Source organism: Coregonus lavaretus (genome assembly GCF_964263955.1).
Source record: "Coregonus lavaretus genome assembly, chromosome: 1".
Lineage (NCBI taxonomy): Eukaryota > Metazoa > Chordata > Actinopteri > Salmoniformes > Salmonidae > Coregonus > Coregonus lavaretus.
In genome coordinates, this window is record NC_139988.1 from 5018252 (window position 1) to 5045671 (window position 27420).

The 27420-nt window shown below is 47.1% G+C and overlaps 2 protein-coding genes across 2 annotated transcripts in view; both read right to left on the reverse strand.

Moving 5' to 3' along the window:
- Positions 1-707: 707 nt before the first annotated feature.
- On the reverse strand, positions 708-25457 carry LOC311134544 (transmembrane protein 87A-like; the record flags this gene model as incomplete). Its single annotated transcript, XM_084168244.1, has 19 exons — positions 708-1876; positions 2454-2484; positions 2813-2865; positions 4039-4115; positions 4207-4280; positions 5241-5344; positions 9071-9129; positions 10838-10946; positions 11491-11562; positions 17835-17928; positions 18044-18143; positions 18497-18680; positions 19167-19228; positions 19628-19805; positions 20080-20133; positions 20388-20522; positions 23202-23293; positions 24142-24202; positions 25302-25457. The coding sequence occupies 19 exons, from the start codon at positions 25455-25457 to the stop codon at positions 1835-1837; spliced, it is 1737 nt and encodes a 578-aa protein (XP_084024370.1). The 3' UTR covers positions 708-1834.
- Positions 25458-25744: 287 nt separating this feature from the next.
- Positions 25745-27420, reverse strand: part of LOC311104455 (tyrosine-protein kinase Mer-like) — a gene marked incomplete at its 5' end in the record, with an annotated part of 53063 nt that continues 51387 nt past the window's right edge. The window contains one exon of the mRNA XM_084146295.1: positions 25745-27378. Coding sequence (XP_084002421.1) covers positions 26824-27378 — 555 coding nt within the window. The 3' untranslated portion in view covers positions 25745-26823. The remainder of the gene's footprint in view (positions 27379-27420) is intronic.

The window sequence follows — 27420 nt, forward strand, 5'->3', positions numbered from 1 at the left end:
CAATCATATCTGAACATTCTGTAACGTTCAATCCCCCTGAACAGACCCCAGCCCTGCAATCCTCCTGAACAGACCCCAGCCCTGCAATCCTCCAGAACAGACCCCAGCCCTGCAATCCTTCAGAACAGACCCCATCCCTGCAATCCTCCAGAACAGACCCCAGCCCTGCAATCCTCCAGAACAGACCCCAGCCCTGCAATCCTCCAGAACAGACCCCAGCCCTGCAATCCTTCAGAACAGACCCCATCCCTGCAATCCTCCAGAACAGACCCCAGCCCTGCAATCCTCCAGAACAGACCCCAGCCCTACAATCCTCCAGAACAGACCCCAGCCCTGCAATCCTCCAGAACAGACCCCAGCCCTGCAATCCTCCAGAACAGACCCCAGCCCTACAATCCTCCAGAACAGACCCCAGCCCTACAATCCTCCACTTACATCAACACTTCTGTTTAGTACTGTGTAACTCACACTAAACGTATGAATCCTGTGTCCCAGCCTAGAAGACACACACGATGCAGACAAACTACTATCTCAAACGCAGCGACACACACACATACACGTCACATTATACTTTGGTTTGGAAGCAATAAAGCTTCACTCAGTGAGATATAATAAATAACACTATATACCTCTGAATTATCATCCATCAAAATAACACGTTGGTCATGTCATCATCCATCAAAATAACACGTTGGTCATGTCATCATCCATCAAAATAACATGTTGGTCATATCATCATCCATCAAAATAACACGTTGGTCATGTCATCATCCATCAAAATAACACGTTGGTCATGTCATCATCCATCAAAATAACATGTTGGTCATATCATCATCCATCAAAATAACACGTTGGTCATGTCATCATCCATCAAAATAACACGTTGGTCATGTCATCATCCATCAAAATAACACGTTGGTCATGTCATCATCCATCAAAATAACACGTTGGTCATGTCATCATCCATCAAAATAACACGTTGGTCATGTCATCATCCATCAAAATAACACGTTGGTCATGTCATATTAAGTAGTGTATCCAATTGGTGTTTAAATAATATACCAGCTTCTTCCTCTCTCCAAGATACAGTATAAAGTGAAGTTTAGTGGGTAAACACTTAAATCTGAATACAGTCTAACAAAGTGAAGTTCTCTTTTTGGAACTGAAGTCTCTTTCCATCACAAAGGCTGTGTCCCAAATAGCACCCTATTGCCTATATACATTTTAGTCATTTAGCAGATGCTCTTATCCAGTGCATACATCTTCATACTTTTTCATACTGGTCCCCCGTGGGAATCAAACCCACAACCCTTGCGTTGCAATCGCCATGCTCTACCAACAGCCACACGGGACCATAGTTCACTACTTTGACCAGAGCCCTATTGTCAAGTGTAGTGCACTATACAGCACTGAATAGGGAAAAGGGTGCCCTTTGGGACACACACAATTGTTAGGTCTTGGTTTGTGGAGAGGGTGAGAGACAGAGGGTTAAATACATTACGGCACAACGAAGCAAAAAACGTTTTGCAACAGAAAACTATAACCAGCATTTCTTATTGGACAAGTTCAGGTAGTACCTCCCTGTTTGAATCCATTTTCTTCCGTTTGATACCCAATGAATAGGACCCTGCTGATCGCCATGTCAGAGGTGTTAAGCCCCAGTAATGTTGTAGACATACAGAGGTCTGACTCTCAGCCTAACCAGGTCTAGGAGTAGGATGGGAGAGGTGTTGCGCTCCAGGCGATCTGTCTCTTCCATGCCATGCTGGAGGAACCAATCTCAGGAGGAAGAAAAGCTCTGTATCCACCGTGGGTAGTAGGAAGATCTCCCATGTTACTCCATCTTGGACATTTCATATTTTGTAGTCATGATTTCCTGGTTAAGGAATACAGAGAATATATTATATCTTTTTCTCTAATATCATAGTGGCTGTACATTTAATATTGCCATCTGAGAATTTTATAACATTATATGATATGCACAGTAAAGTAAACCATATACACTGAGTGTACAAAACATTAGGAATGCCTTCCTAATATTGAGTTGCACCACCTTCCCTTTTGCCCTCAGAACAGCCTCAATTCGTCGGGGCATGGACTCTACAAGGCGTCTCAAGCGTTCCACAGGAATGCTGGCCCATGTTGACTCCAATGCTTCCCACAGTTGTCTGGATGTCCTTTGGGTGGTGGACCATTCTTGAAACACACGGGAAACTGTTGAGTGTGAAAAACCCAGCAGCATTGCAGTTCTTGACACAACCCGGTGCGCCTGGCACCTACTACCATAACCTGTTCAAACGCACAAATGTTTTGTCTTGCCCATTCACCCTCTGAATGGCACACATACACAATCCATGTCTCAATTGTCTCAAGGCTTAAAAATCCTTCTTTAACCCGTCTCTGATATTTTGCCATTGACAGAAATGACCCATTGTGTTAAAAAATAAACATACCTCATCTGAGTCGAGAAGGACAGGCAACGCTCTACAATGGAGGAGGAAAAGGAGGACAAAACATGTGTTTTTATACAACCACCACCTAATAATGGTGACCACTTTAAACCAGGGTTTCCCAAACTCTGTCCTTGCAACCCCAAGGGGTACACGTTTTGGTTTTTGCCCTACCACTACACAGCTGATTCAAATAATCAAAGCTTGATGATGAGTTGGTTATTTGAATCAGCTGTGTAGTGCTAGGGCAAAAACCAAAACATGCACCCGGGGGGGCCCCAGGCCGAGTTTGGGAAACGCTGCTATAAACACACCTGCTATTTTGGTGTTGATAAAAGTATTTCTCGATAAGTGATGCTTACACGTCTGTTAGAGAGGTAGGAATGTTCTCTTCCACCCACTTCAAGTCTTCATCCTGGACAGGTGGGAAAGAGAAGATAACTACTCAACGCTGTCCCCTGTTGTTAGAACTCAGTCATGTCATTCACTATACTACAAATACTGAACAAAAACATAAAACGCAACAATTTCAACGATTTTACTGAGTTACAGTTCATATAAGGAAATCAGTCAATTGAAATAAATAAATTAGGCCCTAATCTATGGATTTCACATGACTGGGCAGAGGCGCAGCCATGGGTGGGCCTGGGAGGGCATAGGCCCACCCATTAGGGAGCCAGTTACACCCACTGGGGACGCAGGCCCAGCCAATCAGAATGAGTTTTTCCCCACAAAAGGGCTTTATTACAGACAGAAATACTCCTCAGTTTCATTAGCTGTCCGGGTAGCTGGTCTCAGACGATCCCGCAGGTGAAGAAGCTGGATGTGGAGATCCTGGGCTGGAGTGGTTACACGTGGTCTGCGGTTGTGAGGCCAGTCGGACGTAGTGCCAAATTCTCTAAAACGACGGAGGCGGCTTATGGTAGAGAAATTAACATTAAATTGTCTAGCAACAGCTCTGGTGGACCTTCCTGCAGTCAGCATGCCAATTGCACACTTCCTCAAAACTTGAGACATCTGTGGCATTGTGTTGTGACAAAACTACACATTTTAGAGTGGCCTTTTAATGTCCCCAGCACAAGGTACACCTGTGTAATGATCATGTTGTTTTATCAGCTTCTTGATATGCCACACCCGTCAGGTGGATTGTTTCTCTTGACAAAGGAAAAATGCTCACTAACAGGGATGCAAACAAATTTTTGCACAACATTTGAGATAAATAAGCTTTTTGTGTGTATGGAACATTTCTGGGATCTTTTATTTCAGCTCATGAAACATGGGACCAACACTTTACATGTTGCGTTTATATTTGTGTTCAGTATATACAGTAGATGTTAATTTGTTCTGCTGGGGGGTTGAATTGGATCACAGGTTAATATGTCAAGTCACAGTAAACATTTGAGTGTCATGTGTAGTTAACTGAAAGTGGAACTTTATCGACTGACAGAAAAGGTTGGCTTGTTGGTATGCTGCATTTCTGTGTCGTGTTCATATTGATTGTATAATTGGAAACTGACTCTGCCTTTCTTAATTTCCCCTAAGGGAATAAATCAAGTTGTATTAATTGAATTGAAGGTTTGACACTAACCGGGTTGGATCCTGAAGGCTTGGCTGAGCCGTTCATTTCACTCTTGGAGTTGGTGGCTCTCAGCTTTATGCCATCAGCTGTGATGAAACACAGAGAGAATGAGCACCAACGTTCAGACACATGACCACTAAAGAGGATAAACATAAAAACAGACTACTTGTACAGTACCTAAATTAGCTGACACCAGGAACTCCTCAATCTCCTCATCGTCAGAGTCATCCATCAGAGGAGTGAACGCATATCTGAGGAGAACAAAGGAAACATTATGAACAGTTATAAAGTCTTAAATTGTTAGAAAGCTCCAGAACATTTAGAGAAAGGCTGTTTAAGTTTGTTTCCTCTGTGAAGCTTTGAAGAGTGGAAAGGTGAGTCTCCCTGACTGACTGTTGGTGGTTGTGGACTACAGGAAAAAGAGGACCGAGCACGCCCCCATTCTCATTGATGGGGCTGTAGTCGAGCAGGTTGAGAGCTTCAAGTACCTTGGTGTCCACATCACCAACAAACTAACATGGTCCAAACACCAAGACAGTCGTGAAGAGGGTACGACAAAGCCTATTCACCCACAGGAGACTGAAAAGATTTGGCATGGGTCCTCAGATCCTCAAAAACGTATACAGCTGCACCATCGACAGCATCCTGACTGGTTGCATCACTGCCTGATATGGCAACTGCTCGGCCTGCGACCGCAAGGCACTACAGAGGGTAGTGCGTACGGCCCAGTCCGTCACTGGGTCCAAGCTTCCTGCCATCCAGGACCTCTATACCAGGCGGTGTCAGAGAAAGGGCCTCAAAATTGACTCCAGCCACCCTAGCCATAGACTGTTCTCTCTGCTACCGCACGGCAAGCGGTACCGGAGCACCAAGTCTAGGTCCAAAAGGCTTCTTATCAGCTTCTACCCCCAAGCCATATGATTCCTGAACAGCTAATCAAATGGCTACCCGGACTATTTGCATTTTGACCCCAACTTGTACGTTGCTGGTACTCTGTTTATTATCTATGCATTGTCACTTTAACTCTACCAACATGTACATATTACCTCAATTACCTCGACTAACCTGTGCCCCTGCACATTGACTCTGTACCGGTACCCCCTGTATATAGCCTCCCTACTGTTATTTCACATTGACTCTGTACCGGTACCCCCTGTATATAACCTCCCGCACACACACCCACACACACACCCACACCCCTTGAACCTCACCTCTGGTTGTTAGCAGAGGGTCTCCATAAGAACATGATAACCAGCAGTATGATAGAGAACAGGAACCTCCAGAAGGCATCATCTACCCACAGCTCCACCCAGTCCTGTTATATAGAATTATACAAACAATATGTCAGCCATGATACTGTTCAATTCATGACCCAATATGGCTGTCTTGAGTTGGCATTATTTACAATACATTAGCCATGAGGACTCAATACTGTTGATTCAATGTCTTAAAAGTCCCGAACAGTGAAAATCTTGTTTTTCATCAAATTGGATGATATTTGGATGAAACCAGTACCAGTTCAAAGAAGTTCCGTCTTTATGCAACGCCACATAAAGCAGGAAATGTAATACACCAATGGTAGCATCTTATCTTTACTAATTTAAATATGTTCCGCCTTAAAACCGTCATGACGTGCGCCTACACCTTGCTTTGTTTACAAACCGGTCCCATGTGGGTTGTGGGTTCGATTCCCACGGGGGACCAGTACGGGGGGAAAAGTATGAAAATGTATGCACTCACTACTCTAAGTGGCTCTGGATAAGATCATCTGCTAAATGACTAAAATGTCAAATGTAAACCTCAAGTAGAACTTACGACCAATGATACTGGTAACCTTTCATCTGTTGTGTGACTTAGCTACAGTTGGTGTAGGTAGTGTTGATGTAGCTACAGTTGATATAGCTAGTGTTGATGTAGCTACAGTTGATATAGCTAGTGTTGATGTAGCTACAGTTGATGTAGCTAGTGTTGATGTAGCTACAGTTGATATAGCTAGTGTTGATGTAGCTACAGTTGGTATAGCTACAGTTGATATAGCTAGTGTTGATGTAGCTACAGTTGGTGTAGCTAGTGTTTATGTAGCTACAGTTGGTGTAGCTAGTGTTGATGTAGCTACAGTTGGTGTAGCTAGTGTCGATGTAGCTACAGTTGGTGTAGCTACAGTTGATATAGCTAGTGTTTATGTAGCTACAGTTGATATAGCTAGTGTTGATGTAGCTAGTGTTGATGTAGCTAGTGTTGATGTAGCTACAGTTGGTGTAGCTAGTGTTGATGTAGCTACAGTTGGTGTAGCTAGTGTTGATGTAGCTACAGTTGGTGTAGCTAGTGTTTATGTAGCTACAGTTGGTGTAGCTAGTGTTGATGTAGCTACAGTTGGTGTAGCTAGTGTCGATGTAGCTACAGTTGGTGTAGCTAGTGTCGATGTAGCTACAGTTGGTATAGCTACAGTTGATATAGCTAGTGTTGATGTAGCTACAGTTGGTGTAGCTAGTGTTTATGTAGCTACAGTTGGTGTAGCTAGTGTTGATGTAGCTACAGTTGGTGTAGCTAGTGTCGATGTAGCTACAGTTGGTGTAGCTAGTGTTGATGTAGCTACAGTTGATATAGCTAGTGTTGATGTAGCTAGTGTTGATGTAGCTACAGTTGGTGTAGCTAGTGTTGATGTAGCTACAGTTGATATAGCTAGTGTTGATGTAGCTACAGTTGGTGTAGCTAGGGTTGATGTAGCTACAGTTGGTGTAGCTAGTGTTGATGTAGCTACAGTTGATATAGCTAGTGTTGATGTAGCTACAGTTGGTGTAGCTACAGTTGATATAGCTAGTGTTGATGTTGCTACAGTTGGTGTAGCTACAGTTGATATAGTTAGTGTTTATGTAGCTACAGTTGATGTAGCTAGTGTTGATGTAGCTACAGTTGGTGTAGCTAGTGTTGATGTAGCTACAGTTGATATAGCTAGTGTTGATGTAGCTACAGTTGGTGTAGCTACAGTTGATATAGCTAGTGTTGATGTAGCTACAGTTGGTGTAGCTACAGTTGATATAGTTAGTGTTTATGTAGCTACAGTTGATGTAGCTAGTGTTGATGTAGCTACAGTTGATATAGCTAGTGTTGATGTAGCTACAGTTGGTGTAGCTAGTGTTGATGTAGCTACAGTTGATGTAGCTACAGTTGATGTAGCTAGTGTTGATGTAGCTACAGTTGGTGTAGCTAGTGTTGATGTAGCTACAGTTGATATAGCTAGTGTTGATGTAGCTACAGTTGGTGTAGCTAGTGTTGATGTAGCTACAGTTGATGTAGCTACAGTTGATGTAGCTAGTGTTGATGTAGCTACAGTTGGTGTAGCTAGTGTTTATGTAGCTACAGTTGATATAGCTAGTGTTGGTGTAGCTAGAGTTGATATAGCTAGTGTTGATGTAGCTACAGTTGATGTAGCTACAGTTGGTGTAGCTAGTGTTGATGTAGCTACAGTTGGTGTAGCTACAGTTGGTGTAGCTAGTGTTGATGTAGCTACAGTTGGTGTAGCTAGTGTTGATGTAGCTACAGTTGATATAGCTAGTGTTGATGTAGCTACAGTTGGTGTAGCTAGTGTTTATGTAGCTACAGTTGATATAGCTAGTGTTGGTGTAGCTAGAGTTGATATAGCTAGTGTTGATGTAGCTACAGTTGGTATAGCTAGTGTTGATGTAGCTACAGTTGGTGTAGCTAGTGTTGATGTAGCTACAGTTGATGTAGCTACAGTTGGTGTAGCTAGTGTTGATGTAGCTAGTTGGTGTAGCTAGTTTTGATGTAGCTACAGTTGATGTAGCTACAGTTGGTGTAGCTAGTGTTGATGTAGCTACAGTTGGTGTAGCTACAGTTGGTGTAGCTAGTGTTGATGTAGCTACAGTTGGTGTAGCTAGTGTTTATGTAGCTACAGTTGATATAGCTAGTGTTGATGTAGCTACAGTTGGTGTAGCTAGTGTTTATGTAGCTACAGTTGATATAGCTAGTGTTGGTGTAGCTAGAGTTGATATAGCTAGTGTTGATGTAGCTACAGTTGGTGTAGCTAGTGTTTATGTAGCTACAGTTGGTGTAGCTAGTGTTGATGTAGCTACAGTTGGTGTAGCTAGTGTTGATGTAGCTACAGTTGGTGTAGCTAGTTTTGATGTAGCTACAGTTGGTGTAGCTAGTGTTGATGTAGCTACAGTTGGTGTAGCTAGTGTTGATGTAGCTACAGTTGATGTAGCTAGTGTTTATGTAGCTACAGTTGATATAGCTAGTGTTGGTGTAGCTAGAGTTGATATAGCTAGTGTTGATGTAGCTACAGTTGGTGTAGCTAGTGTTGATGTAGCTACAGTTGGTGTAGCTAGTGTTGATGTAGCTACAGTTGGTGTAGCTAGTTTTGATGTAGCTACAGTTGATGTAGCTACAGTTGGTGTAGCTAGTGTTGATGTAGCTACAGTTGGTGTAGCTACAGTTGGTGTAGCTAGTGTTGATGTAGCTACAGTTGGTGTAGCTAGTGTTGATGTAGCTACAGTTGGTGTAGCTAGTGTTGATGTAGCTAGTGTTGATGCAGCTACAGTTGGTGTAGCTAGTGTTGATGCAGCAACAGTTGGTGTAGCTAGTGTTGATGTAGCTAGTGTTGATGTAGCTAGTGTTGATGCAGCTACAGTTGATGTGGCTAGTGTTGATGTGGCTACAGTTGATATAGCTAGTGTTGATGTAGCTACAGTTGGTGTAGCTAGTGTTGATGTGGCTAGTGTTGATGTGGCTACAGTTGATATAGCTAGTGTTGATGTAGCTACAGTTGGTGTAGCTAGTGTTGATGTGGCTAGTGTTGATGTGGCTACAGTTGGTGTAGCTAGTGTTGATGTAGCTACAGCTTGAGTAGCTTGTGTCATTGGGGCTTCAATTCTGAGCATTTTAATAGTGTAAAAAGTATTATGGGTGATGTTTTGTTCATAACTGTGCGGAACCTTTAAGAAATGCACAGAGCACTCAAACCTTGATCCAAAGAACCTGGATCACACACAACTGGACCATTTCTAGAAGACATACTCACAGATTGACAGTCGGCTAGTCTGAATTTTTTTGTCGTCCACACCATGAAAACGATTGAAGCTGAAGGTGGGAAAAAATACAACCAAAACTGCATCAGACCATTTCCATTAAATTGTGAAACTTTAATTTAGAATAGTTTGTCAACACTTTCTATGAACTAGGCTACATACGTATAACAATTCATAACTTTGTTCATAATGCCTTATACAGTGCATTCGGAAAGAAATCAGACCCCTTGACTTTTTGCATATTTTGTTACATTACAGCCTCATCAATCTACACACAATACCCCATAATGACAAAGCAAAAACAGTTGATTTTTTGGTGCTAATTTATTACAAATTAAAAACTGAAATATCACATTTACATAAGTATTCAGACCCTTCACGCAGTACTTTGTTGAAGCACCTTTGGCAGCGATTACAGCCTTGAGACTTCTTGGGTATGACGCTACAAGCTTGGCACACCTGTATTTGGGCAGTTTCTCCCATTCTTCTCTGCAGATCCTCTCAAACTCTGTCAGGTTGGATGGGGAGAGTCGCTCCACAGCTGTTTTCAGGTCTCTCCAGAGATGTTTGATCGGGTTTAAGTCCGGACTCTGGCTGGGCCACGCAAGGACATTCAGAGACTTGTCCCAAAGCCACTCCTGTGTTGTCTTGGCTGTGTGCTTAGGGTCGTTGAGCTATTGGAAGGTGAACCTTCACCCAAGTCTGAGGTCTTGAGTGCTCTGGAGCAGGTTTTCATCAAGGAGCTCTGTACTTTGCTCCATTCATCTTTCCCTTGATCCTGACTAGTCTCCCAGTCCCTGCCGCTGAAAAACATCCCCACAGCATGATGCTGCCACCACCATGCTTCACCGTAGGGATGGTGCCAGGTTTCATACAGACGTGACTCTTGGCATTCAAAGAGTTCGATCTTGGTTTCATCAGACCAGAGAATCTTGTTTCTCATGGTCTGAGTCCTTTAGGTGCCTTTTGGCAAACTCCAAGCAGGCTGTCATGTGCCTTTTACTGAGGAGTGGCTTCTGTCTGGCCACTCTACCATAAAGGCCTGATTGGTGGAGTGCTGCAGAGATGGTTGTCCTTCTGGAAGGTTCTCCCATCTCCACAGAGGAACTCTGGAGCTCTGTCAGAGTGACCATCAGGGCCCTTCTCCCCAGATTGCTCAGTTTGGCCAGGCGGCCAGCTCTAGGAAGAGTCTTGGTGGTTCCAAACTTCTTCCATTTAAGAATGATGGAGGTACCCTTCCCCAGATCTGTGCCTAGACACAATCCTGTCTCGGAGCTCTACGGACAATTCCTTCGACCTCATGGCTTGGTTTTTGCTCTGACGTGCACTGTCAACTGTGGGACCTTATATAGACAGGTGTGGCCTTTCCAAATCATGTCCATTCAATTGAATTGACCACAGGTGGACTCCAATCAAGTTGAAGAAACATCTCAAGGATGATCAATGGAAACAGGATGCACCTGAACTCAATTTCGAGTCTCATAGCAAAGGGTCTGAATATTTACGTAAATTAGGTATTTCCGTTTTTTATTTTTTATACATTTGCAAGAATGTCTAATAACCTGTTTTTGCTTTGTCATTATAGGGTATTGTGTGTAGATTGATGAGGGAAAACAATTATTTTATCCATTCTAGAATAAGGCTGTAACGTAACAAAATGTGGAAAAAGTCAAGGGGTCTGAATACTTTCCGACACCCATGAACGATAAAAACATGAAAATAGTATTCCTGGCTGTACATCAATTTAACAACGTACTCACCTATAATGGCGAAGATGAGTGTGTTAGTGAAGTGCCTGTAGAGAGACAGCTTCACTGGGTTTCTCCTCAGCTTCAGTGTCTTTAAGGTTTGAGCCAGGCTCACAAATATGTTAGGAGGGAGTCAAGGAAACAACGGCTGGGCTACACAGTATGTAACTAACAGACCTAATGAATGAGACTGAATCATGGAAGAACCTAGCAAAATCAGCAGGGATAACAACATGCAAGGTGTACAGATGATGCCCCAGGTAGGGATAGGGGCCACTACTAGATATCTACTATTAGACTTTCAGGTCAGCTAGCTGTGAGTTAGCTAGCTAGTGGTATAGCATGCAAGAATAGATTATTTGCCCTCATGTAGAGACCCTTTGGATTGGGATTGAACTCTTTGATACAAGAAGGGGAGCCTCAAGCCCAGGGAGGGACAGTGTAGCCCAGGGTAGGGACCAGGGATAGGGGGGCCCCCAGGGGACAGAGTAGCCCAAGGCCCCAGGCTGAGGACCAGTGAAGCCCTGGGTAGGGACCAGGGATAGAGGGGGCCCCCCCAAGGACCCAGGCTGAGGACCAGAGAAGCCCTGTGTAGGGACCAGGGATAGGGGCCCCCCAGGGGACAGAGGAGCCCCAAACAGGGCTATAGGCACACCAAAGGATATCCACCAGCAGAGAGAGGAGTCAAGCAGAGCCAGAGGAATGTTGGCCAACAGAGCCAGGTCAGAGTCTTTCACCTGAGAGAGGAGAGGAGAAGGATGGAGAGAGAGGGTAGATGAGAGAGAAGGTAGATGGGGGGGAGACAGGGTAGATGGACAGTGGGGGGGAGAAACAGAGGGTAGATGGACGGGGGGGAGGGGGACAGGGTAGATGGACAGGGGGGAGACAGGGTAGATGGACAGGGGGGAGGGGAGAGAGAGACAGGGTAGATGGACAGGGTGGGGGGGAGAGAGACAGGGTCGATGGACGGGGGAGAGAGAGACAGGGTCGATGGACGGGGGAGAGGGGAGAGAGAGACAGGGTAGATGGACGGGGGAGAGAGAGAGGGAAGATGGACGGGGGAGGGGGGAGAGAGACAGGGAATATGGACAGGGGAGAGAGAGACAGGGAAGATGGACAGGGGGGGAGACAGGGTAGATGGACGGACGGACGGGGGGGGGGGGGGAGAGACAGGGTAGATGGACGGGGTGGGGGGGAGAGAGACAGGGTAGATGGACAGGGTGAGAGGGAGAGAGAGACAGGGTCGATGGACGGGGGAGGGGGGAGAGAGACAGGGTCGATGGACGGGGGGGAGAGAGAGACATGGTAGATGGACGGTGGGAGAGAGAGACAGGGAAGATGGAGGGGGTGGGGGGAGAGAGACAGGGTAGATGGACAGGGTGGGGGGGAGAGAGACAGGGTAGATGGACGGGGGGAGAGAGAGAAATGGTCGATGGACGGGGGAGGGGGGAGAGAGACAGGGTCGATGGACGGGGGAGGGGGGAGAGGGAAGATGGACGGGGGGAGAGAGACAGGGTAGATGGACGGGGTGGGGGGAGAGAGACAGGGTAGATGGACAAGAGGGGGGAGGGGAGAGAGAGACAGGGTAGATGGACAGGGTGGGGGGGAGAGAGAGACAGGTTAGAAGGACAGGGTGGGGGGGAGAGAGACAGGGTAGATGGACAGGGGGAGGGAGAGAGGGTAGATGGACAGGGGAGGGAGAGACAGGGTAGATGGACAGGGTGGGGGAGAGAGAGACAGGGTAAATGGACAGGGTGGGGGGGAGAGAGACAGGGTAGATGGACAGGGTGAGAGGGAGAGAAAGACAGGGTCGATGGACGGGGGAGGGGGGAGAGAGACAGGGTCGATGGACGGGGGGGAGAGAGAGACATGGTAGATGGACGGTGGGAGAGAGAGACAGGGAAGATGGAGGGGGTGGGGGGAGAGAGACAGGGTAGATGGACAGGGTGGGGGGGAGAGAGACAGGGTAGATGGACGGGGGGAGAGAGAGAAATGGTCGATGGACGGGGGAGGGGGGAGAGAGACAGGGTCGATGGACGGGGGAGGGGGGAGAGGGAAGATGGACGGGGGGAGAGAGACAGGGTAGATGGACGGGGTGGGGGGAGAGAGACAGGGTAGATGGACAAGAGGGGGGAGGGGAGAGAGAGACAGGGTAGATGGACAGGGTGGGGGGGAGAGAGAGACAGGTTAGAAGGACAGGGTGGGGGGGAGAGAGACAGGGTAGATGGACAGGGGGAGGGAGAGAGGGTAGATGGACAGGGGAGGGAGAGACAGGGTAGATGGACAGGGTGGGGGAGAGAGAGACAGGGTAAATGGACAGGGTGGGGGGGAGAGAGACAGGGTCGATGGACAGGGTGGGAGGGAGAGAGAGACAGGGTCGATGGACGGGGGAGGGGGGAGAGAGACAGGGTCGATGGACGGGGGGAGAGAGAGACATGGTAGATGGACGGGGGGAGAGAGAGACAGGGAAGATGGACGGGGGGTGAGAGAGACAGGGTAGATGGACGGGGTGGGGGGAGAGAGACAGGGTAGATGTACAGGGTGGGGGGGAGAGAGACAGGGTAGATGGACGGGGGGAGAGAGAAAGGGTCGATGGACGGGGGAGGGGGAGAGAGACAGGGTCGATGGACGGGGGAGGGGGGAGAGGGAAGATGGACGGGGGGGGAGAGACAGGGTAGATGGACGGGGGGGAGAGAGACAGGGTAGATGGACGGGGTGGGGGGAAGAGAGACAGGGTAGATGGACAGGGTGGGGGGGAGAGAGACAGGGTAGATGGACAGGGTGGGGGGGAGAGAGAGAGACAGGGTAGATGGACAGGGGGAGAGAGAGACAGGGAAGATGGACGGGGTGGGGGGAGAGAGACAGGGTAGATGGAAAGGGTGGGGGGAGAGAGACAGGGTAGATGGACGGGGGGAGAGAGAAAGGGTCGATGGACGGGGAGGGGGGAGAGAGACAGGGTCGATGGACGGGGAGGGGGGAGAGGGAAGATGGACGGGGGGGGAGACAGGGTAGATGGACGGGGGAAGGAGAGACAGGGTAGATGGACGGGGTGGGGGGAAGAGAGACAGGGTAGATGGACAGGGTGGGGGGGGGAGAGACAGGGTAGATGGACAGGGTGGGGGGGAGAGAGACAGGGTAGATGGACAGGGTGGGGGGGAGAGAGAGACAGGGTAGATGGACGGGGGAGAGAGAGACAGGGTATATGGACGGGGGAGAGAGAGACAGGGTAGATGACAGGGTGGGGGGAGAGAGACAGGGTAGATGGACGGGGGAGGGGGGAGAGAGAGACAGGGTAGATGGACGGGGGAGGGGGGAGAGAGAGACAGGGTAGATGGACAGGGTGGGGGGGAGAGAGACAGGGTAGATGGACAGGGTGGGGGGGAGAGAGAGACAGGGTAGATGGACGGGGGAGAGAGAGACAGGGTATATGGACGGGGGAGAGAGAGACAGGGTAGATGACAGGGTGGGGGGAGAGAGACAGGGTAGATGGACGGGGGAGGGGGGAGAGAGAGACAGGGTAGATGGACGGGGGAGGGGGGAGAGAGAGACAGGGTAGATGGACAGGGTGGGGGGAGAGACAGGGTAGATGGACAGGGTGGGGGGAGAGAGACAGGGTAGATGGACAGGGTGGGGGGAGAGAGACAGGGTAGATGGACAAGAGGGGGGAGAGAGACAGGGTAGATGGACGGGGGAAGAGAGAGATAGGGTAGATGGACAGGGTGGGGGGAGAGAGACAGGGTAGATGGACAGGGTGGGGGGAGAGAGACAGGGTAGATGGACAGGGTGGGGGGAGAGAGACAGGGTAGATGGACAGGGTGGGGGGAGAGAGACAGGGTAGATGGACAGGGGAAGAGAGAGATAGGGTAGATGGACGGGTGGGAGAGAGAGATAGGGTAGATGGACAGGGTTGGGGGGGAGAGAGACAGGGTAGATGGACAGGGTGGGGGGGAGAGAGAGACAGGGTAGATGGACAGGGGGAGAGAGAGACAGGGAAGATGGACGGGGTGGGGGGAGAGAGACAGGGTAGATGGACAGGGTGGGGGGAGAGAGACAGGGTAGATGGACGGGGGGAGAGAGAAAGGGTCGATGGACGGGGGAGGGGGGAGAGAGACAGGGTCGATGGACGGGGGAGGGGGAGAGGGAAGATGGACGGGGGGGAGACAGGGTAGATGGACGGGGTGGGGGGAAGAGAGACAGGGTAGATGGACAGGGTGGGGGGGGAGAGACAGGGTAGATGGACAGGGTGGGGGGGAGAGACAGGGTAGATGGACAGGGTGGGGGGGAGAGAGAGACAGGGTAGATGGACAAGGTGGGGGGGAGAGAGAGACAGGGTAGATGGACGGGGGAGAGAGAGACAGGGTAGATGGACGGGGGAGAGAGAGACAGGGTAGATGACAGGGTGGGGGGAGAGAGACAGGGTAGATGGACGGGGGAGGGGGGAGAGAGAGACAGGGTAGATGGACAGGGTGGGGGGAGAGACAGGGTAGATGGACAGGGTGGGGGGAGAGAGACAGGGTAGATGGACAGGGTGGGGGGAGAGAGACAGGGTAGATGGACAAGAGGGGGGAGAGAGACAGGGTAGATGGACGGGGGAAGAGAGAGATAGGGTAGATGGACGGGGGAGAGAGAGACAGGGTAGATGGACAGGGTGGGGGGAGAGAGACAGGGTAGATGGACAGGGTGGGGGGAGAGAGACAGGGTAGATGGACAAGAGGGGGGAGAGAGACAGGGTAGATGGACGGGGGAAGAGAGAGATAGGGTAGATGGACGGGTGGGAGAGAGAGACAGGGTAGATGGACGGGGGAGGGGGGAGAGAGAGACAGGGTAGATGGACGGGGGAGGGGGGAGAGAGAGACAGGGTAGATGACAGGGTGGGGGGAGAGAGACAGGGTAGATGGACGGGGGAGGGGGGAGAGAGAGACAGGGTAGATGGACGGGGGAGGGGGAGGGGGGAGAGAGAGACAGGGTAGATGGACGGGGGAGGGGGAGGGGGGAGAGAGAGACAGGGTAGATGGACGGGGGAGGGGGGAGAGAGAGACAGGGTAGATGGACAGGGTGGGGGGAGAGACAGGGTAGATGGACAGGGTGGGGGGAGAGAGACAGGGTAGATGGACAGGGTGGGGGGAGAGAGACAGGGTAGATGGACAGGGTGGGGGGAGAGAGACAGGGTAGATGGACAAGAGGGGGGAGAGAGACAGGGTAGATGGACGGGGGAAGAGAGAGATAGGGTAGATGGACGGGTGGGAGAGAGAGACAGGGTAGATGGACGGGGGAGGGGGGAGAGAGAGACAGGGTAGATGGACAGGGTGGGGGGAGAGACAGGGTAGATGGACAGGGTGGGGGGAGAGAGACAGGGTAGATGGACAGGGTGGGGGGAGAGAGACAGGGTAGATGGACAAGAGGGGGGAGAGAGACAGGGTAGATGGACGGGGGAAGAGAGAGATAGGGTAGATGGACGGGGGAGAGAGAGACAGGGTAGATGGACAGGGTGGGGGGAGAGAGACAGGGTAGATGGACAGGGTGGGGGGAGAGAGACAGGGTAGATGGACAGGGTGGGGGGAGAGAGACAGGGTAGATGGACAAGAGGGGGGAGAGAGACAGGGTAGATGGACGGGGGAAGAGAGAGATAGGGTAGATGGACGGGTGGGAGAGAGAGACAGGGTAGATGGACGGGGGAGGGGGGAGAGAGAGACAGGGTAGATGGACGGGGGAGGGTGGAGAGAGAGACAGGGTAGATGGACGGGGGAGGGGGGAGAGAGAGACAGGGTAGATGGACAGGGTGGGGGGAGAGACAGGGTAGATGGACAGGGTGGGGGGAGAGAGACAGGGTAGATGGACAGGGTGGGTGTTGAGAGACAGGGTAGATGGACAAGAGGGGGGAGAGAGACAGGGTAGATGGACGGGGGAAGAGAGAGATAGGGTAGATGGACAGGGGGGAGAGAGAGACAGGGTAGATGGACAGGGTGGGGGGAGAGAGACAGGGTAGATGGACAGGGTGGGGGGAGAGAGACAGGGTAGATGGACAGGGTGGGGGGAGAGAGATAGGGTAGATGGACGGGGGAGGGGGGAGAGAGAGACAGGGTAGATGGACGGGGGAGGGGGGAGAGAGAGACAGGGTAGATGGACAGGGTGGGGGGAGAGACAGGGTAGATGGACAGGGTGGGGGGAGAGAGACAGGGTAGATGGACAAGAGGGGGGAGAGAGACAGGGTAGATGGACGGGGGAAGAGAGAGATAGGGTAGATGGACAGGGGGGAGAGAGAGACAGGGTAGATGGACAGGGTGGGGGGAGAGAGACAGGGTAGATGGACAGGGTGGGGGGAGAGAGACAGGGTAGATGGACGGGGGAAGAGAGAGATAGGGTAGATGGACAGGGGGGAAAGATAGACAGGGTAGATGGACGGGTAGGAGAGAGAGACAGGGTAGATGGACGGGGGGGTGGGAGAGACAGGGTAGATGGACAGGTGAGGGGAGAGAGAGACAGGGGAAGAAAGTGATGAGTGGGGGAGAGAAAAAGATAACCTTTCAACAGAGCAGTAAGCAGACTCTTTCAACAGAGCAGTAACCAAAGATAATCACCCAGTGATTGAGTTTACAATATAGGTTTCCAACCCAAACTGTACAAGATACATTATAACCCTAGCACCTACACCTTTAGTGAGACTCATTAGTAAGCAACACCAACAGGTGTCATTCTGTAACACTGATAGACAAGTGATACAGCCAAGTAGGCCATTGTGTTATGATAGACCACTAGAGGTGCATTATGGGGTAATTATTCTTAAAAAGGAAGGATATGAACCAGATGATACAGGAGTCCATCACAGCTAGAACAATGGATGTGATGAGGGTGGGACCATTGTCACGACCCTTCAGTGAATACATACACACGTACTGAACATAATTCCCATAACTCACACATGAGAAAAACAGCATGCCATCTAGAAATGAAGGTTCACATTCAAAATGCAAGCTCACTGGAGGTAAGCAAGCTCAGGAATACTCCTTACCCCAGTGATCCTAAGCACACCTTCGATGGCAGCAAAGGCAAAGTACAGCACACCTAGCCCCACCACTCTGTGCATCACCGTACCCAGTCGAGGTCTGATGGGAAACACACAGAATTGAGGAAAAATGACTAAATATAGACAGCACGATAAAGTCACTGGGGTCACCTATCAAAGGACAGTGCGTGATGACCTACATTTTCTCAACTTACTTGACTATGCCATATCCCAGACTAACAATAATGACCAGCAGCCGTGCCAGGGTTCTCTTCAGGGCAGAGATGAGCTCAGCAAAGATCAACAGGCCTTGAGCTAAAAACAAACATCCACATTAGAATTAATTCTCTCTCACAAGAGACAGAAAAACTATTTCTTGCTCAGAATAATAACACTCCCTAAACCTCCCACTTGGCCCTAAGCCTTCAATGTTTGCAAATCTGTAGGTAGAATGAATATGGTGGACTCCAACACTACACTGCTGATACCTATCCAGACCGTTCAGATCTGCAAACATTGAAGAGTTAGGGCCAAGGGGAAGGGGTAGGGAGGGAATTGGGACCAGATCAATGTGATCCGCTCCACCATGCTACTATACAGAGGATCTTAGTATTTTCTTTAAACCAGTCATCAGACAGTTAGGTGTAGTTGTAGTAGTGTAGACTTACAAGCTGCCCCGACACCGTTAGTGTTCTCGTACTCAGCACAGAACACAGCCTTCTCCACCATGCCCAGAAAGATGACTCCAGCTATCCAGAACTGGATCCTTAGTAAGTCCTTCCAGTAGCAGGCAGCCCACATGAACCAGAGTAACGCATACAGGATGTACACTGTACACATCACCATGTAGAACTGACAGAGAGAGACAGAGACAGAAAAATATAGGTTCTTCCAGTAGCAGGCTGACCACATGAACCAGAGTAACACGTACACCGTACAGGATGTACACATCACCATGTAGAACTGAGGGAGGGAGACAGGTGTTAAAACAAAATAACACACTGTATTTTTCTAAACAAACCACAAGGTCCTGTATGGTTCAGTTAGTAGAGCATGGCACTAGCAACGCCAGGATTGTGTGCTTGATTCCCACAGATGCTTTGGATGAAAGTCTGCTAAATGGCATATATCATTACATGAAGACAACACAAAACCCTGCAAGTGATGAGTGAGTAACACAGGCGTCTGATATTTATGACAATGATTAACCCTACACTGTATATGAGGCTAGAGACAAGCACTGGAAATTAGCTTGAGCTCAAAGTGTCATGGTGCAATGCATCCCACTGTCGTTTATTCAATGTGTCACTGAATATGTTTAATTGTATGTATACTCACGATCATGAGAGGCCATTCCGTGATGGAGATGTAGCCATGAGTTCCTTTCATTACGACGTTGACTGGAAATATAAAGAGTCTACATCAGCTATCCATAACACAGCAAATAATTAGGGTTACAACACACAACATGGAGCAATGTGATCAAAATGATACAGTAGCCAATGCATTGTCCTTTAAATCATTTTAATTATTTAGGCTGCCTACAGAAACTTAATTTTCTTCTTGGTAAGCCTCACAAGCAAGTTTAAAATCCCAACTATTCAAGAACTGGTTCATGTTCATTAGGGTAGATCACCGCAAAATTTTTGCAACAGAGTTCAGCTAATCACTTCCCGTTTCAGTCAATTCTCTTCTGTTAGTTATGGTGGTCCCTCCCTGTTTCAGTCTGTATTCTTCCATCTAGTGCCTGATGAACACCACCCAGTTAAGGTGCATTGTGGTTAATGTAGTGAACCCACCTGTTAGATTCCAGTTGGCTTCCTGTTTGTTAGACTTAATCACCACCACCAGCAGATAGGGGCCGTCCTTCCACGTGGTGGCGATGACGTCATCTTTAAGTGACACATTGGCGTTCTTCACACCGCCGACTTTGTTGTACTCCTCCATCGTCCATTTTGTGTAGTTTTCGTCGGAGCCCTGGGTAGGATTGAACCAACATTTGCTTTGAAAGGGGGTTATATGCATTATGTAATGTATTTGAAGAACCCAGGAAGTTCTGAGAATCGTAAAAGTGATAGCCTGGTCCCAGATCTCTTTGTGTATGCTGCATATGGTCAACAGCAACTCCTATGGTCATTGACAACAACAGTATGAATTTGCAATGTAGCCGAAAGTAAGTGTGTGTGTGTAAAAAAAAAAAAAAAGATGCATCATCATAGTGAAACATCATGACCCCATCGTAGCATCTCACCGGTGCTGCCCCTTCCATGGGTGGGACAACTGGCCGTGGTTCTGCCTTGGCTTTCTGAAACAAACAAAGTTGTCATACAGTAAGTTGTCAGTAAGTCAAACACAAAGTTCCAAAACAAATTATTCTTCCCAATATATCATTTCCAAACTATTGAGGCGACTCGAAAGAAAACGTGGCTTGAATATTTCCTTTTCAAACTTTCCTTTTCAGCACAGTTCCAGCAACTATGGAAGAGGAGTAACCTGGCCAGCTCAGTAGTGTGACAAGCCCTGTAATGGAACTCATGTGCGTAACCTATAAGCCCTTACATTTAGCATTGGGAAGTATCGCAGGTCATTGTTGCAGGTCAAGGGCTTGTGCTTGTGCTCAATGCATTCCCCTTGTCCTAGAGGGTTAGGATCCATACTCTGTCCTCGACTCAGTGGCGTCCTCTCATACATTTCCTTTAAAGTAATGATTTATATTAATATTCAATGTTTCACATCTTTTTAATACATAAAATAAACCATATTTATTAGTAGTTGAATGTAGGGAGATATACACTACCGTTCAAAAGTTTTAGAACACCTGCTCATTCAAGGGTTTTTCTTTATTTTTACTATTTTCTACATTGTAGAATAATAGTGAAGCCATCAAAACTATGAACACATATGGAATCATGTAGTAACCAAAAAAGTGTTAAACAAATCAAAATATACTTTATATTTGAGATTTTTCAAATAGCCACCCTTTGCCTTGATGACAGCTTTGCACACTCTTGGCATTCTCTCAACCAGCTTCACCTGGAATGCGTTTCCAACAGTCTTAAAGGAGTTCCCACATATGCTGAGCACTTGTTGGCTGCTTTTCCTTCACTCTGCGGTCCGACTCATCCCAAACCATCTCAATTTGGTTGAGGTCAGGGGATTGTGGAGGCCAGGTCATCTGATACAGCACTCCATCACTCTCCTTCTTGGTAAAATAGCCCTTACATAGCCTGGAGGTGTGTTGGGTCATAGTCCTGTTGAAAAACAAATTATAGTCCCACTAAGCCCAAACCAGATGGGATGGCGTATCACTGCAGAATGCTGTGGTAGCCATGCTGGTTAAGTGTGCCTTGAATTCTAAATAAATCACAGACAGTGTCACCAGCAAAGCACCCCCACACCATAACACCTCCTCCTCCATGCTTTACGGTGGGAAATACACACGCGGAGATCATCCGTTCACCCACACCGCGTCTCACAAAGACACGGCGGTTGGAACCAAAAATCTCAAATATGGACTCCAGACCAAAGGACACATTTCCACCGGTCTAATGTCCATTGCTCGTGTTTCTTGGCCCAAGCAAGTCTCTTCTTCTTATTGGTGTCCTTTAGCAGTGGTTTCTTTGCAGCAATTCGACCATGAAAGCCTGATTCACAGTCTCCTCTGAACAGTTGATGTTGAGATGTGTCTGTTACTTGAACTCTGTGAAGCATTTATTTGGCCTGCAATTTCGGAGGGTGGAACTCTAATGAACTTATCCTCTGCAGTAGAGGTAACACTGGGTCTTCCATTCCTGTGGTGGTCCTCATGAGAGCCAGTTTCAGATTAGTGCTTGATGGTTTTTGTGACTGCACTTGAAGAAACTTTCAAAGTTCTTGACATTTTCCGTACTGACTGACCTTCAAGTCTTAAAATAATGATGGACTGTCGTTTCTCTTTGCTTATTTGAGCTGTTCTTGCCATAATATGGACTTGGTCTTTTACCAAATAGGGCTATCTTCTGTATACCCCCCTACCTTGTCACAACACAACTGATTGGCTCAAACGCATTAAGAAGGAAAGAAATTCCACAAATTAACTTTTAAGAAGGCACACCTGTTAATTGAAATGCATTCCAGGTGACTACCTCATGAAGCTGGTTGAGAAAATGCCAATAGTGTGCAAAGCTGTCATCAAGGCAAAGGGTGGCTATTTGAAAGATGTTTTGGTTACTACATGATTCCATGTGTGTTATTTCATAGTTTTGATGTCTTATTCTACAATGTAGAAAATAGTAAAAATAAAGAAAAACCCTTGAATGAGTAGGTGTTCTAAAACTTTTGACCGGTATTGTACATTTCCTATGAGCAATGACGGGATTTAAAAACAACTCTTACAGTGCATAGTATAGTCAACTGGTAATTCACACCAACTGCCAAAATGTCTCAGGGTAGTAGGTTGGTGGTCTGTTGATATCCCTCTGGTGGTGTGGAGGCTGTGCTTTGGCAAAGTGGGTGGGGTTATATCCTGCCTGGTTGGCCCTGTCAGGGGGTATCGTCGGACGGGGCCATAGTGTCTCCCGACCCCCCGTCTCAGCCTCCAGTATCTATGCTGCAATAGTCTATGTGCCGAGGGGCTAGGGTTAGTCTGGACCTGAGCCCTAGGACCATGCCTCAGGACTACCTGGCCTGATGACTCCTGGCTGTCCCCAGTCCACCTGGTCGTGATGCTGATCCAGTTTCCACTCTTCTGCCTGCAGCTATGGAACCCTGACCTGATCACCGGATGTGCTACCTTGTCCCAGACCTGCTGTTTTCAACTCGCTCTCTCTACCGCACCTGCTATTTCAACCTCTAAATGCCCGGCTATGAAAAGCCAAGTGACATTTACTCCTGACGTACTGACCTGTTGCAACCACTGTGATTATTATTTGACCCTGCTGGTCATCTATGAACGTTTGAACATCTTGGAGAAAAATCTGGCCTTAATGGTCATGTACTGTTATAATCTCCACCCAGCACAGCCAGAAGGGGACTGGCCACCCCTCAGAGCCTGGTTCTTCTCTAGGTTTCTTCCTATGTTTCTGCCTTTCTAGGGAGTTTTTCCTAGCCACCGTGCTTCTACATCTGCATTGCTTGCTGTTTGGGGTTTTAGGCTGGGTTTCTGTATAGCACTTTGTGACATCTGCTGATTTAAGAAGGGCTTTTTAAATACATTTGATTAATTGATGTGGCACTGCCATAGGAATTCTAAACAAATGAGTCATTATAAAAATGTTCAAGGTATTGATAATGAAAGCTGACTATGGCAAACACTCACTTTCTGCTCCACTCCCACATATGTCAGCCTATAGACATGAAATAGCCTATAACATAGTACTACCTTAGTTTACTTACCTCAATATTATTGAACTCGTTGTGACAGGGGTAGTATTTCAAGTACCATTGAATGGTAAAAGTCACCTCCTCTGGACAACCAAAGGACACAACTAAAAGAGAAACAATCAATTGAAAGAGAAACAATAAATTGTTGTTACCGAGGTAGTTCTTTGGGCGCTTTCATATCCCTTGTATGATCCGGATCCTGGAGCGTTTGGTACTCTGGCTGAAACGAATCCTGGACCAGCGTGAGTAGCGGGTCCAAGATCCAGGACCTGAGTACCAGGTATTGTGACACGGCAGCGTGATCGCATGGAACATTTTGCCTGTTGTTAACAAGCTAATGTCATGTAGAATGTACGTCTCGCAAATCACACCCTGAAACTGTTATTTTTATGTCTTGTGAAAGTAAAACATTTTGTGGAATTCTCAAACGCTCCAGGAAACCGAACCAATGTACCAAATTTCATATTTGAAAACGCCCTTAGGTGAGGCATTTTCCATATATAGTATGAGGGCAATTCCATGGTAACGAAATTACGCTGAGATGCAGATTTTTTACAAACAAAAAACATTTATTTAAAAGTTTAACAAACCATACAACTCATTGCACCAGGCCTACTTGTAAGAAATTGACAGAAACATTTACAAAAACACATTTACAGGAAGAATTGTACAGATACAATGTTTGATAAAACTGAGGGAGATTTTACTGTAATTCTGATACCAAAATTTGCATCTGCACAGTTTTTCCAGTATGTGTTATTTTTTTAATGTACTATGTAAATTGTTCAAAGTATTCATTGTGCATAGAATTGTATAGTTTACTAAACTTTGAAATCAATGGTTTTTGTTCGGCATACATTTTAAAGTGAAAATTAGGAGTCTCAGCGTAATTCCGTTACTCTGGAATTGCCAATGACAAACCACAATGACAGCAAACATAGGCTAATCTTACCTTTCAATTTGATATCAGTGTTTTTATACATAGATTTCCTCAAAAGCAATGGTCTTGAGGTCTGTGAAGAAGAGGAAACAGTGTTGACATCAGTTAGTTAAACTGAGTGATAGTCAGACCTGACTCTAGCGTAGGCCTAATGCTAGCACTGGAACAAAACCCAGGCACTTGTCTGGGGACGTATGTATCCAGCCTCTCGGAGTAAGAGTGATGATTTAGGATCAGTTTTGCCTTTCAGATTGCAATGAACAGGAATAAATGGGCGGGGGGACCTGATCCTAGATCAGCACTCATTCCTACTCAGACACTTTATATGGGCCCTGGTGACCATTATTGGGAGTCCCTAGGCAGGCAATGGCAGCTCTCACATTACTCTGCAACAGGATATGGTGGTTGACAGACAGACATTTTACCACCTCCATATTAAATTGGGGGTACATCCTAATTAGCCTACCTCTCCTTCCTCCCAAAGTGTGCACTTGTTTACTTCACTGACTTGAAAAGCAAATGACTGGTAGACACGATGTTTGTCTTACCCCTTCAGTTCATTGGACATTGTAGCTAGCTAGTCTACCAAATAGACTTCTGGCATAGCCTAGTTAGCTACATGTTCTAATCTGGACATTAGCTAGCTTAATGGTTGGTAGACTTCTCTTCTATCGGGGCTAAATGGCAGGCAATGATCTAGCCCAGTACAGTACAGTGGTCTCTCTGTCTGATGTTTGCTTACAAACCGCTAGCTAACGTTATATGTATGTAGTTAGCTGCCTAACCTAGCTGGGATATGTTTAGCCAATACATTAAGAAAACATTTGGGGTAACTTTATATCTATGGTCCAAACTAAAACAGCTAACCTAATTGTCCGAGGTAGCACGTTATATATCATGCTTACTAACCAGATAGTTAGCTAGCTAACGGTAACATTACCTACTTGACAGTGCAATGGCTTGTGCAGATCGATAAAGCCTGAATATGTTCAGGAAAATGCATTATCAATCAATACTGTTAATGTTCCATTTTATGAACAGAAAAACGGCCTTAGGCATGCAAACATACGCTAGCTTGCTAGCCCGGATGAATCGCACTGTTGTTCTAGCTAGTTAGCTCGAATGCTAACGTTAACTTGACAGCCTGCTAAATTGAATCTTTTAAAACTCACATTGACAACTGTAATACTCCATTGTCCCGGTTCTGGCGCTGCCATGACCCCGCTATTTACATCACCTAATAAAATGATCCCTGTCAAAAGAAGGAGCCAGGGTTTCACTGAGTTAGCCTTGCTGTTCCACGTCCTCACCCGTCCAGAAGCAGCCATGTCTCCAGTAGCTTGAATGTTGCGTGGCTGGCTGGCCAACTCACCTGAGCGGAATAACGTCACACACCTGCGTATCTTTGAGTTGACGTTTTGGCATTAGATGCATTGCACCATACACCATGTAACGCAGTGCCAGTGACAATATACTTTATAAAAACGATAGCAACTTGAAATCTGTTATTTATTTCCCTTTCTCTGGTCATCATCATGTTGTGTGTGTATTTTATTCATTCCAGGATGGATTTATTTTCAGGGTCAGATTGCAAATACAAAAATGTGCTATTTTTAATCAATCGTTTATTACATCATGACAAAATCATGCAAATCACTAACAAGTCAATATCAACATTGACTATATTTAACAAAAGTTGTACTTGCATTAAAATCTTTAATTTAAACTATTAGATCTTGTGCACATTCACGGGTCCACTGCCTAACCTTGGTGGAGTGCCTCAAGGCTGTACAGGGTCCTCGGAGACCCAAAACGGTTTCTTTTTTTTCAGACTATAAAACATCATATGTACACAATACTATATATACACTTAGTAGGTAAAGTTCATATACACAATGCCACTTAAAAAATACTTCAATATATAAAAGGCATTGTACATACAGTTTGAATGCAAACGTTTAGTTGGCCTCTTGATTGTAATGGGAGTGTAGTACTAATGACTTATAACAGTGGTTAGCCATATTTATGCCTTGTTCACAGCTTTCAATATCTGACTTCATTCTTGAGCATTGCTTATTTCATTGGAAATACTGTATACTATAAGAGAGATGTGCAAATGTAGCATCTCTTATGTACATCTCTTGCATTAATAACCATTTTAGGTATAAATATCCACTGGAAAACTGGTCAGAATTATTTCAATGCAAAGCATTGGGGAATAGACAAGCCTATAATACTGTTTTAATCATGCCACAAGACAGAATCATAGAAATAGGGATTATATTTCTATGGAAACAGGGCAGATCCTTGTTGAAACAGGAAGTGTAGCAACTCCAGACTGCACATGCTGCACCAAGCAGAAGGCCTATGTGCTCATGATCCACAGTAACATCTCTTCATACTGTAACAAAATGAGGGAGTAGCACGATATTCCGAGGCGTGATTCAAACCCAGTACCATAGTGTCCAGAGCCAGACACGTTACCGCTGCTCCAAGAAAGCTAGCTCCCTTGGGTGAGCGGTAATCGTGCTCATCAACGGCAGGGTCATTACCATACCTATAATGTCCTCAACAGACCAGAGTGCAGACAAGAAGGATATGTATTATCATCAGACATGATGCCTGAGAGAGAGCTTTTATTTTATCTTTCTGGTTTAAAATCCCTGGATTCGTAGTCCCAATATTCCACGCTCTTCAGAGTAACAGCGTGGTGTCACTCGCGTGCTGCTCCATTCCAGTGACATCACCCACTGAGTCACGAGTAGCTCCACCCATAGCCCCACACAAGCCCTCCCTCGAGAACAGGGGAGTGTCACTGTCCACAGCTGCTACTGCTGTTGTTGCCGTGGTCATGGCGACAGCAGGGTCCCCACTCCGATTGGCATTAGAGATGACAACAACGTCACGATCATCTTCCTTACACTCGTGGATGTCCGCTGTCACCAGATCTCTGTTAGTTGGTCTCTGACTTTGACTGCAGGAGGAGAAGGAACTGGAAAGGGTGAGATCAGGTCTCTTCTGGCTGCAGGAAGGGGAGGAGCTAAACTGGTGGCAACAGGAAGGGGAGGGGCTGAATTGGTTGCTATGATTGCAGGAAGGGGAGGAGCTCAAAAGCGGCAAATCCTGGTGGGGGTTCGCACAAGCCCCATGCTCCTCCTCAGGGAAACTGGTGTTAATGTAGATGATGTCCTCTTTGCTGGTAGAAGCCTCTGGAAGTTTCTCTGTCAGCTTCTCCAACAGTTCTCTTACCTAAGGGAAAACGGGAAGATTCATATTTACGCAGTCAAATTG